The sequence below is a fragment of the Elaeis guineensis genome, chromosome 10, assembly GCF_000442705.2.
Source record: "Elaeis guineensis isolate ETL-2024a chromosome 10, EG11, whole genome shotgun sequence".
NCBI classification, from domain to species: domain Eukaryota; kingdom Viridiplantae; phylum Streptophyta; class Magnoliopsida; order Arecales; family Arecaceae; genus Elaeis; species Elaeis guineensis.
Window position 1 is genome coordinate 17637977 of NC_026002.2, and position 13329 is coordinate 17651305.

The following is a 13329-nucleotide window of genomic DNA, read 5'->3' on the forward strand; positions in this document are numbered from 1 at the left end:
ACGAAAAGGTTTGAAACTCAATGTCTGAGCCGCAGAGATCATGGTTGATGCCAAAAATTGTGCTGCTATCGATATCTGAATTAGGACAACTTTGCTTTCTTGGATGATGACTGAGAGCATGATAGTTAGAAACAGAATTCAAATATTCATGTCATTAGTTGCAAGGATAAAAGCATGTCAAGCAAAAATATTTCATGAATGCGGACATGCATGTACTAAATGATCATCATGACTATTGGTTGTCATATGCTATGGGTGAGATCTCATAGCTACACTCTTTGGGTGATGTGGCAGGACCTCCAAACCTTTTACTGGTCCTGAATCCCCACTTGAAATGATGACACCTTTGCACAAGTCCCCTTTAAGTCTTTTTGGGTACCTATACCAGAAGGAGAGAGAGTAGAGCAATGAGAAAGTCTTTTGATACTCTAGGAGGTGGATGTAGGGGAGAGGCCTGGAGGCTTGCCCTGCTATTTTTCTGAAATGGGGTATATGCTTCTGCATATGTGTATCTGGCTCCTAACTGGCCTGCATAAGGTCTAGGCTCCCTTTCTGTGTAAATAGGTCACGTAGCGGTCACCAGGTGGCCCACATAAGCCTAAGCATTGGATATCTGAGTCTCCATCTGCATATTTTTTGTTATTCTTTTGTAATCTTACTGAGCTAGTTATATATTTCTGTCTTGTATCTATTATTATAAATTTATTTATCATTTAATATTCTGTTTAAAGTTGAACCACATAGTTGCCCATCTAAGCAGTCAGATACCACTTAGGCACTATGTGGTACCTTTATCGCCTTCACAAGGCAGCAGCTTTTTGAAACCCCAAGCCCTGGTGATAACAGAGGGAAAGACTGTGCTCTTGCTCAGGTAGTAGGCTATGTAAAATGAGCTCACTGCTTCATGACTCTTTAAGAGGGTAATCTATTAAGTGCAATTCTGGCTTAGTAGGTTCAGGAGTTGTAAAATAAGTTCAATTTAGAAGCTTATTGAAGAAAGAATTAGCAGGTCGTCCTTTCCAGTCGGTGCTGTGTGGCTCATGCAGGACTGTCACATAGTACAACCGTACATCTAACCCCTCCCCAAGCCAGGGTAAAGTGGGGAACTGGTAGTGTCCATGTGCATCAGTACATGCCAAAAACTAGCATGGTGGTGCTTGCATGTGGCCCTTGAGAACTTGTGTGAGAGTAGAGAAGTAGGCAGTTAACTGGATTCTAATTCAAGATCTATTGGATGCATGATCAACTAAAACTTATTTTGGTGGGACTTATGGTAGGGGAAAATGATATTACAAAGTAACACCCTTGAAATCATACCAACGTTAGACAAGTCCCTTCATGCGATGATAAAATTATTTGCATTTGGATCACTTTACAATAAGAATAACTTGTGCTGCCTTTTGGGACAAATATTGCAAATTTGCAATACTCTAACTCATATCAGAATTGAGGACCTTTCTGTAGAGAAGCTATAGCCTAATTTTTAACTTATGTTGTGTGACATGGACATCTTAAACATATGGAGGAAACTGTTCTGCATCGTATTGAACATCTACTACATTTTTAGCAATAAGCTCAATTCTGCTTATAAATAGAAAAATTCGTGATTGTAAATGTGATTTTCCCATCCATTGTCTCTTGAACACAAGCACATCTTATGTAAAGATAGAAACAAGTTCTTGTTTACCATTAAAAGAACAAGAGGACAGTTCATACTGAACTGCATCGAGAGTCTGAATACCAGATATGGATGTATATGATTGTTGAGGCATGCTCTGTTTTCTTATTTCTTTTATTCAGCATTACATTTTTTTTTCTCATATTATTTGTCTTCTCGTGGCAGTCTGTATTGGGTTTTGCACTTCGGGCAGAAGGTGAACCACATAATTGCTTAAATGATGCAAAAGCTACAATGAGGCTGGTTCTAGCTAAGCTTGAACATGGATTTGACGATCCCATTTCTGTTGTTGACAACAATGTCTGTAAGAAGTAGGAACAAAGTCTTACTTGTTTGTTGAAGACACTTGACTGATCTATCAAACTTTCCGCTTTCCAGGTATCTGACTCTGATCTAGCAAAGCTGCTACTCACAAGATACCAGTTGACGTGCCTTATCAAGACCTGTTGAAATTATTTCCTGAGAATTATAATGTTGATATCAAGGTACTTGACTGCTCATGCTTTATGTCTTTGTTGTGTATCTAGAGAGTGTATTTTGTTGTTTCAGAAATGCAATGAAGGTTTCTTTTGCAGAATGATCTAAAAGTCCGAGGCCTTACTACTCTACATTTGCTGTTTCAAGGATGCCAGAGAGGCTGATGAAGCATTTAAGGAATAGAAGCCATAGAAAACAGGGTATGCACTGCAGATTACTATGTTTTTGAACGATAGCACTCCTTAGCTGACTGAAATGATCTTTCTCTTCTGCAGCTTTCTTCTTTTGAATGGTATTATCTCATTATATTGTACATCCCATCTTTTAGTATCAACGCAAGCAGGAACGTGACACATGATTGAAATTTGCTTTGGCTAAGTATTCTGTTCAGAAACCGATAAAAGAAATGGGAGTGGGTCTAACACATTCTGATAAGTAGTGGAGAGTAATATGTACCAAGAAAAGCAGTGGAGAGTAACCTATGGAAAACGGGAAACATATAAGTCAAACAGAAAGGGATTTTTTGTAATTGTTTAAGGGGAAATTAGTTTCTGAGATACTAGTAATAAATGTTATAGAGTCAATGATATTTATCTGTACCTAAATGTCCTTGGTGAGATGGGGATTTCAGATTCAGGTTGAAGTGTCGTAAAAAATGTGGAAAATTGTAAATGCCGAGAAGGAATATTAAGGCATTTTGTCTGCTTGAACTCTCCTGAAGTAATTTGAAAATTGGAACATGTTAGAATTGTTGGAGTATAGTGTTGATGTTATAAGAAGCACATTGACGTAATGCGAAAGGAGTAAAAACCCTGCAGTGCAAAGTTAAATGGTAGCCAATGAAAACAAGTATTGAAGAACCAGTCAAAGTGTTAGGAGGCTGGTGTGGGGACAAGAGCAAGAATATGTGGTGGAATGGACACCACAAGTGGAAAATTTCAACTAGACCTTACCCTTCAGTTATATTTTTGTTCTCTTACTAAAAACTTTTGTGTGAAGTTTGGAAAGTAATAACTTCAGTCTAGAAGTTTTCAGGTGAAATTCTTGAGTTATTTACAATGTAATCTGCAAGCATGTGTCCGTAAGAGTGAGCTAAAAAGAATGATACAACATGACATGGTAGAACATTTTTTCCATTTCAAACAGTACTGGTAAAATCATTAGTCCATTGAGAACACTTGTCATTGGATAAGGCTAGGAAGTTGATTGCCTCATTAGACATAAGGGAAGCTATAGATGGATTAAAACAGATGTCTAGAAACTGTATGTAGGCAAGGAATGGCATGGAAATATAGAAAGCTTGTCACGGTGCATGAGGCCTTTACATTTGTGGGGTCTTGGGAGGGTCAGATGTATACAATCTTACTCTCGCATGCAGAGCGGTTGTTCCATGCTTTGAACATGTGATATCTAGGTCACAATAGAGCAACCTTACCATTGTGCCAATGCCTAAAGGAATGACATGGAAACATGCCTTTCCGCATGTATTACCAAGTAACACTATATTGGTTGAATTTCAGGTTTGGTGCTTAAAATATTACATGATTCTTTAGGGCTTAATTTTACACCCAATTATCTCATCGATGCATATCATAAGCTCCCCTTGGAAATAAGTAGTTTCAGGGGTTGGAATGGCTATGGATTCCCTCATCCTGTTTCTCGGACTTGTCAATATGCACATGCAAAATGCATATAGAGCCGATCACAAGCTTGATTCTTGCATTCTTAAAAGATCAAACATTTAACCTATAATACTTTTAAACAATTCAAACTGAACATTTATCATCCATCCAATATGTTAGATTCAGTTCTCAAATGAACTAATCAAAAGAACTACTTGCTATTGCTTGATGGAAATTAACCAAGTTCTAGGCTACATGGAAGCCATAGTTGTGATTTTTCTCTCTTTGTTGTGATGTGGATGGCAAAGCTGTTAGTTTACTCTTTTGTACTATTGTGTTTGTTTTTAAGAACACTCAATCAGTTGATTACTGGTAGGTGTTAAAATTTATTATCTATGGGCAAATCTGAGTTCTAATTAATCACAATTGTCTGTATTTTACTCACTCAAGGTCGATTTCATTTGCACCGCCACATTGACCTCATCTAAGTCCAGGCGGTGTTGTTTTATTCTTTATTTATTTGTCACTTTTCAAAATCCCATTTAAGGAGAGGGGGGTCGGTCGAGTGAGGCTTATGAGGATGTGCCGGGTTTGGGGGTTATTTGCATCTGTTTTGGAGATACCATAGTCATCGTGGAATAAGGGTATTATGACATTGGACAACATGTTATGGTATGCAGCCTTATCAACAAGAGTGCAAAGTGACAGCACGGTTCCCAGATGCTGTATTTCTCTCCTGTTGTTCATGGTGGGTTAGCCAAATATCGAGAGCTTTCTTGCCCTAAACAATCTTAGCAGTGACTGCTGTGGCCAGGTAAATTTGTTTGTCATGGGCTAGACAAATGGCCAGATTGAATGTTGAGCGGTGGATTTTGTTACATGAACAGTTGAATTATTGAGACTCGGGAGGATTTAATTTGCCAATTAATATGGAAAGGTGATCCAATAGCTTTCATGGTAAACTGGGAACACAGTGATGAGAATTTTGTTTCTTGAAAATTGGATAATTGAGGAGAATTTGTTTAAAATACAATGCTTAATACGAGTTGCGAAAATCTAATGGCCCAAAATGCCTGTGGATAGATTTTTTTCATGCTTTTTTATGGCAGTAAGATATGGAAAATTGCCTTTTTAGTGGATTCTGTTATCTGAACTAGGGATTACGGATATCAGTAACCTCCCACAGTACCTCAGATTTCCATCTCAACAACCTTTGCTCTTCTTGGGAGATATCACACTGTGATTGGACATAAGAGCAGGCCTTAGACTGTATTTCCTTGTGCAATGCGAAGTCTTTATTTTGTGTTATGACAGAGTTTTGTTCATCTTTAAAGCAGTCTTATATTTTACATAACTGAGTGTCTTAAGAATTTTCTTTATTTCCTGTCTATAATTTGCTTCATTCTGCATATAACATTGTATCTTCTCAAAAATATCTTGGATGTTGGTTGTGAGCAAGGATTTATCCATAGGGAGAACTCTAGTGAATCTTGATGCCAGTTAGATATAGAAAAGGGGATAGACTGGTCGCTTACAAAGAATGATATGGTTTTGAATGGAAGAACATATGTTATTAAGTCACCTCTCTCGCTCTCTCAAGCACCATGATTCCTTTGTTGTGATAATTATAATTTTGGGAGCCAATTATCGGATGGTCATCATCCAATTGTTTTATGCACTTTGAGATCTTTCTACAAATTTGGGCTTATGGCATAAGAATATGTTATGATTTTTTTTTCTTTGTAAACAATGAATATGTTACAACAACAAGGTCATTTTTAGAAGCCACTTGAGAGCACCATGATTTTTCTAGAAGATTAAATATCTCTATATTTTCTTTTCTACATTCAGGACTCCAGTGGTCGACCTCAGAAGGTTGTGTTCTTGGAAATTAGCACAGGGAAAAGCATCAGCTTCTACATTCGAAAGATGAAACCTGCTGCTCAACTTAATGGATGTGATCCATTAAATAAGAGAATGACCCAAGATAAGACCAATGATTCAAAAAGGCAACGAACATGTTTACATCACTGCGAGCATGATAAAGAGATAGAGAAATTGAAACAGGCCCTCCGTCAACGAGAAGATGAAATATCTGAGCTGCGAAAGATAGCATCAGCTCTTGCTCGGAAAAATGGATTCTGAATTTTTTTTTTTCCTTAGGGGCACATGCATTTCCACAAACTGGTTGTAGCATTATTTGCTTTTTGATTGCAGCAACTAATTTACTAGTTTAACTCCCAATCTGTATCAGTAAACAAGCATTTTTGCAAACGAAGAACAGAAAAGAGCCATGACCACAAGTTTCAGATTAATTACTGCTGAAATAAGTACCGCACATGTGATACTACCAACACTGGATATTCTCAGTAGCAACTGCATTTCTTCTGCCATCAATATGGTGGTGGTGGATAAATCCCTGGGTAAGGTGCTGCATTCATAAAATCACACAATCATATGATGCACTTGTTTTATATTTCAGTAAGATCAAAACGAGGGGAAATTTTTTCATTTACCTGGTGGATAACCGGGTTGGGCTTGTGGTGGAGGGGGATATGGATGAGGGGGGTAAGTGGCTGGTGGGTATCCTTGGGTGTGTGGATATGCTGTAGTTGGGTATGCTGGGGGCTGCATTGGAGGGGGAGGGTATCCCGCAGGCTGATAAGGATCAGGATTAGCCGGCGGTGTGTATGCCAGTGAAGGATATGCTGCCGGATAAGGGCTCGAAGAAGGGTAACCTCCGGTCGGAGGATAGGAAGGAGGAGCCGCCACCGATTTCGGCGATGCGTATGGAGGATAAGCATATTGAGCTGCCGGATTGTACACCGGAGCAGTTGCTGCATAGCTCATCGGAGCTTCGGCCTTCGAAGGCTTCTGCAATAAGAAATTAGGGCTTCAGGATTGTTCCCTACATCCACCAATGGATCGAAAAATTATAGTTTGAAAAGGAGTAAGAATTTACTTGTGCTTTGCCTGCATTGGCATAATGCATGATCAATTTTACTTCTCCTGCAAACCTATGAAGCAAGGAGAGATTGCAGTAAATTGGAACAATTGGGTATGTCTACATTGATAGCTATAGATTTAATAGGTCTGAAGATATTACTTTCCGGATTTAGACTGGAGCGACCAAGAGGAGTCGTCGTAGCCATCGGAGAGGACCCTTTGCAACTGGATCCTGTACAAGATTGGATTCTAGGTTTCGATTCTATTTTCCCCACAAGAAAGAAGAGCAGGTAGAAGGTAAAGATTTACCTGCCACTGCCTATGAAATCATCAAAGGTGAGGGTGTTGCTGTTCCAGACGGTGACGGTGATCTCGCGGAGGCCTTCGATGAGGGGGATGGTGGTCTTCTCCTGAAAGCAAGGGTTTCTGCCTCCATCTGCGGGTTATTGTTGTTCCATCTCAGAGAAATCAAACAAATCTCTGGAGAAATCGAAGAAATTGAGGGTATGTACCTGTGCAGGTCCTGGTGCGGAACTTGGTGGTGGCGTATTCGAGGCAGACGTAGGGATCCTGCCGCGATAACCACTCGGTATCCTTCAACTTGCTGCATCCGACCACTGATCGGAAGTTGGCAGGCTTAGAAATGATTCCGATTTATAGTGGTTTTTAGGGGGGATTTTTGTTCGAGTTTGAAGGAGTTGTGGAGAGACTCACCTGTGACCTCGAGGAGCTGGCCTTGGATTGACATGGGAATCGAGGGAAAGAGACGCCGAGGGTGGGTACCGGGTTGGGGGTGGAAACAAAGGGGTTGTGAGGTCAACTACCAGCCGTAGGTTTTTTTTGGTGGAAGAGTCGGTCATACTCATAAATGGGCTGGGTCTTCCTGCGGGCACGAATTTAAAACCGTCTTTTGCAACGGACTACACGGCCGGCAACCTTCTGCTGTTCGTGGGCCTCGAGGGTAAAGTTGATCCGGGGTTTCCAAGCAAGTATTTGAGTGGGCCCCACGCGTACAACGTGTCTTTTTTTAAAAAAATAATTTTTTATGTGAACAAGTTCAGAATTCGAACGGCTCTATTTTCTCTAATCAAACGGAACTGTCCGAATGTAGCTTCTACGAACTTTAGTTTCTGCAGCCTATACATAGTAACATGGGTTTTACAGAGAAGATGGCAAGTGGAAGGTGCGACCATGCCCCTTTTTTCCCCTTTTTTTTTTTTTTTTGTTGGGAAAAGAAGTGCAGATTGTCTTTGTTGGCGGGTGAGGACGGTAGATCTTTCATAAGGATGCTACATGATTTGCTGGGTGTTCTGCAGCAAGGTCTTTGGTCTGAGGGGGGTTCGGGTTGTATCTTTGATGTGAAAGAATAGTTGATTTTTTTAGCAATATTAACTTCTAGATCGTATATAGTACTGTTAAAATAGACTGATCTGATTCAGCCCATAAGGATCTAAAATTTGATGGACTGGATCGGACTAGATCTAGTCAAAAAATGAGATATAATATAGTTGGCCCAGCCCAATTTTTTAAGGACCGTGGGCCGGATCAGGCCAGCTCATGGGCCTTAAATCTCAAATAACTAAAGAGTGAAGAGTGAAAAAAAGAGATGTAGAGAATTCGAAAGGGGGAGAACCTCGAGCGGTCAAGTCTGGAGAGTGGAGAGAGACTAAGAGAGTCTGAGGGGAGGTCGGAGGTGGCGCGGATCGGACTCGAAGAGTGGAGAAACTAAGAGAGCTCGAGGAGGAGGAGCACTGATCGGATTTGACTCGGAGGTGACGGTGCCTCGAGCGGTCGAGCCTGAAAAGTGGAGAGATACTGAGAGAGCTTGAGGGGAGGCAGTGCGGATCTAACTCGGAGAGTGGAGAGACCGAGAGAGCTCGAGGAGGAGAAGGAACTGCGGTCAGATTTGACTCAGAGGTGACGGCGCTGACGAAGAGGAGGAGGGGGTTCATCCGGAGATTGGATGGAGGGGCGTCCATTGGTGAAAGGGAGGAGGGGCCCAAAGGAGGAGGATCGCCTGGAGGTTGGATGGAGGGGTGTCCGTCGGCAGAAGGGAGGAGGGGGCCAGCGTATCTTGATTCGTGATCGGACTCGAAGGCCAGAGGCGGCGGCACAGACAATGAAGAGGAGGAGGGGGGATCTGTAAAGCTAGGAGACGAAAGGGAAAGGAACCGACAGAGACGATCATCCTGCTGGTCTGCGATAGCGGCCGGTGATGTGAGGTAGCGGAGCTTAGGAAGCATGGATTAAAAAATGAATAGAATTTTTTTTAAGATTTTTTTTTAAATTTTTATGGTCCATCCGGATTAGTTCGGCCCCAATCCATATTAGTCTTTGTGCTGATGTAGAGCGGGCCAAATAGACCTAATTATTATTTGGACTATTCATATGACACTCCAATCTACTTCATTTATAGAGTTGGACCAAACTGGTTCGGTGGGCTAAATCTATTTTGACAGTTCTAATTGTAAAAGATGTAGACCTTAAAGCACTATAAATTTCTCTTTCATCCACGTGTATATGTCTCAAAGTAGCTATTGTGCGGTCCATATGTTATGCTGTGAAAGATACAAGTGCTCTTTTATGACGTTTGGCTTTTTCAATCGCATCTTGGTAAACCATGTCGGAGAAAACCTTTGGCTCAAAAATAATTCATTCAATTTTGTTTAATAAATGAGCTAAAACAAATATTGTTGTTTAACAAAAGTTAAGCTGCCTCCTGGTCTCATGCCTCTGCAATCCAAGCATGCCATGTGATCATGAAATTAGGAGTCATGGAAGTTTGAAACACAATAGTTTATTTTTCCAGTGATAGATAAGCAGGTTGATTTGCTCGCACTTGGTGTAGCAACCCAAGGTTAGATTTCAATGACCTTTTACAGTTTTACATGGAGAGTTATCTTGTTCAAGCAATGGGAAATAATAATATAGCCGCAGATCATGCAACACAAGAAATTGAAATTTTAATAATGGGTTTAAATTTCTCGTGCTGTAGGTGGCGTTCACTTTCGTGCGCATATAGCTTCTGCACCATTCATTAATGCAAATGATCCAGAGGACTCTGTGGCTCTAAATTTCAGCTGCGAAGTCTCTATCTTGTTATGGAGAACTCGGGGAAAAAGTCTGCAGCGTTGACAGGACGGATCAATACTGCCACAATTTAGTTGATTGTAATAATTTAGACTTGATGGGTAACCATCGAAGTTACTAATTCTCTCATTGCAATTTGCAATGGGGGCGGATTATATAAAATAGAACACAATAAAAAGATGTAGCATGTTTTGACTATGCTCATCCCATTAGCAATAAGCCTATTCTTGATTGAAACTACCCCTTCTCTGTTTTCTTCTTCTAATTTTTTTGTATGTTTTTCCCTCATTTTTTTGGTGTATTCTCACATGGGCTAGCTTACCCTCAAATCAATCCAAAAATATATAGCATAATTCTTCGCAAAATGTCATGCACGATTGATCGATCGGCTCCTTCGACAAAAATGGCTATCTAGAACTCATCCTTTTATTATTATAAAAGAGGTGAAGAAATCCATATTTTATTACTTTGCCTTGGACTTTGAAGCTTTTAGCATGAGTGAGCACGAACTTTTTGACATTGTTTTCCAAGGCCGTAGAAAGGTTTTTGTTGATATCGAACTCTGAGGTTGTGCTGAGATCAATAAATTTGTCGGTACATTTTTTTTTTATTACTAGAACTGAAATAAAAATCCTTGTTGGAGTCTTTCAGGCTTAGGACTCTCCAACGTTCAAATATGTCAGAATATAGAGAACGGGGGAAGAGAAAAAGGGGCAAACGAGGCTCTCCAGAGACTCATACGAGGGTTCTCTATCTTTTTCTATTCATAGAGAAAAGTCAGTGGTCGTTCTCTAATCATGCACAAGTATTATTTCATGGTTAAAAGGGCTGTAAAAGCTATCTATTTGCTCTGATGGATATGAGCTCTCTAATCATGCAATAATAACAACCATCGAGATTCTTTTGCTGGCGTGATTGTGTCTTCAAGTTACCCTCATTTGAGGTGATAAAGTCTAACAATATCAAGATCAATCAAAATATCATCCACATCAATTTTAATTGTCAGACTTGCTTGGGGCATGATTATGATTTAGGTTTGCATGACGGGTCGGCATCAATAATAAGACAATCAAAAATTGAAAGAAATGTACAACCGTATCTATTTTATATTTGGATGTCGGCGATCTGCATTTCTAATATCTTAATGGTTATTTTTGTCTTATTATTATTATTTTTTAGCCGTCAATGACTATTTAAAGAAATTAAACATCTCTACTTGATCACTCCTCGTCAAATAGTGGCTCCTCCAAACTTAATTTATTTTCATCATTGTACTTCCATGACATGATTTCTTTAGCATTGTTCTAAAAATGTGCGTGAAAACTATTGTTCATACAAGAAGCTTCAACTTTATTGAAAATAGCAAGATCAAGGTGATTTTATTGGCCAAACCGGACCTTGATATGTTGAAAGGAATGGACTAGGAATTTCTTATTATGAGATTGTCGAGGGAGAAAACGATCCAGTTTCATCAGTTTCACAGGTTGAGGACGCATTCAAGTGAACTGATTGCCATGCCATATGTAGAAGGAAACAAAAAAACAAGTGTCACATTTTCCATGTTCCCTTATTGATGGAGTTGAGGAAGGAAACAAGTTACTAATTAAATATACAAACTTTCCATGATTAGAGCCTGAAATAACTTTATGCTGAACAGGTCTTACTTGGGTTTAAAATATGGGAATAAATTAAAGAGACTAATTATTCAAACATGAATAAAAACCGAATAAATATTCAATCAGAAGTAAAAAGGAAGGGTTTTCTAGATCAAATTTTCTCAAACAACTATCCAACAAAACGCATAGAATCATTTTATTCTTGGAATATGAAACTCCTCTCTCTTTTTTTTTTTTTAAATTTTGATGGATGAAGATATAGCAAGAAATTTTATAACAACTTATGATGAAAATTCTCTCTCTCTTTTCAGAAAAATAACAATGTTTGTTATTATACCATCAAATGGGTCAGGCAAATTAATGAGCTTCACATGGCGGGTGGTGGTGAGTCGCTTTTGGTCATCCAAAATGCACCGAATATCATCATATTTTAAAGGAGATTTGTTTTGGTATATTTATTTTTTTCTTTACAAAGAAACATGAATTATTTTTTTGATAAATTAACCATTAATTTATTATTACTAAATACTAATACATGTTAGCATGATTTTAGAGATTGGGAAGGCTGTACTATCTGTTATCATGTTAGCATGATTTGTATGATTTTATGAGTTGTGAGAGCTGTATTTTTCTTAGATACTATGTTATCTTGTTAGCATGATTAGCATAATTTTAAGAGATTACGAGAACTGTATTTTTGTTTGATCCTATGTTATCATGTTAGTGCAATTTGCATGATTTTAGAGATTGTGAGAGCTATATTTTCTTTATATGAAATATTTATATTAGCATATAACTCTCAAGATGTATAGAATTTAAATAGATAGACATACAAAGTCTGCTGCTTTTCTTTTATTTTCTTCTATAATTATTCTATAAATAAAAAAATATCAACTCTCAATTATTAAAGCAAAAAATAAAATAGACAAATCTCTAGAAGGCATTAAGAAATTTATGGTGATGCTTATGAGCACAATTTTTTTTTGGTATGAACATTTAATATGGAGTTTTTCGTATCATCGGGATTTATGATTTAAACTGTGAAAAATAATCCTTATTTTATAAAATATATGACATACCAAAATCTAAAAGAAGCTAAGAAAATATACCTAAACTAATTTATGTCAATCAGGGAATAAAAAGAAGGGAAAAGTAATGGCAATTCGAAATAAACTTGAGCTTTGGTGGCTTCAGAATTTCCGGGGAAAACTTAAGTGCCGTCTTTTTTTGAGCGTGTGAAAAGAACATGATTTGAGGTTCCAATTAGTATAGATGACAATGTCATGGGCCCCCATATAATACTGTCATGGCAATTCAATGTCTAATTCCTGCAAGTTGGGATATAGAACAATCTAACCCACATCCAATCAAGCTGGGCTTTCCAAGTGATGACAATAGCATATAGAATCTTGACCCATATCCAATCTAACCCCACAACAGATCAAGACATCACAACTAGTGCTTACGGGTCAACAGCCATGTCCTGATCTAACCTATTTGATCCCAGTCTAATTTATTTTACAATGCTCCATCCCTAATAGATCCAATCTAAACGTGACCAATCTAATATTTGAAATTTTTAGCATTCACTAGTGAGATGATTTGAACAATTACCATTGAGAAAAAGACTGACTAAAAACTTTCTTGGTTAAGCTCACGGCTCAACATGTCTACACCACCCAGATTTGAAAAGAGCTCGACCTTTATGCCCTGAATGGTCAAAACTTTGGACCAATATCTAGCCATTTTCAAAATTTAGGTAAAAAAAGAAAAAAAAGAAAAATTATAAAACTCTCCTGAAGTTAGATTGAAATTACAGTTACATCTAGTAGTTTTTAGAACCTACACTTACACCTTTGATATTTATTTTAAGACTGCATTTAAACCCATACATTTAGAT

General features: G+C 38.5%; 1 protein-coding gene and 1 long non-coding RNA gene across 2 annotated transcripts; one reads left to right on the plus strand and one right to left on the minus strand.

The window, feature by feature from the left end:
- Window positions 1-2278: 2278 nt before the first annotated feature.
- Window positions 2279-6092, plus strand: LOC140851930 (uncharacterized). The gene is made up of 2 exons (XR_012134719.1): window positions 2279-2355; window positions 5629-6092. It is a non-coding gene; the product is annotated as an uncharacterized lncRNA (long non-coding RNA).
- On the minus strand, window positions 5952-7598 carry LOC140851929 (uncharacterized). The gene is made up of 7 exons (XM_073244183.1): window positions 7438-7598; window positions 7236-7340; window positions 7033-7159; window positions 6884-6955; window positions 6740-6794; window positions 6294-6651; window positions 5952-6208 (listed from the first exon to the last, which is right to left on the minus strand). The coding sequence occupies exons 1-7, from the start codon at window positions 7469-7471 to the stop codon at window positions 6171-6173; spliced, it is 789 nt and encodes a 262-aa protein (XP_073100284.1). The 5' UTR covers window positions 7472-7598; the 3' UTR covers window positions 5952-6170.
- Window positions 7599-13329: the final 5731 nt, after the last annotated feature.

Excerpts from the sequence above, each read along its gene's own strand:
- LOC140851929 (XM_073244183.1), bottom strand. The coding sequence starts at position 7,471 with ATGTCAATCCAAGGCCAGCTCCTCGAGGTCACAG. Across the intron at positions 6,795-6,883 it reads CTCCAGTCTAAATCCGGAAA|GTTTGCAGGAGAAGTAAAAT; the intron begins GTAATATCTTCA and ends CTTGCTTCATAG. Across the intron at positions 6,209-6,293 it reads CCAACCCGGTTATCCACCAG|CACCTTACCCAGGGATTTAT; the intron begins GTAAATGAAAAA and ends TTATGAATGCAG.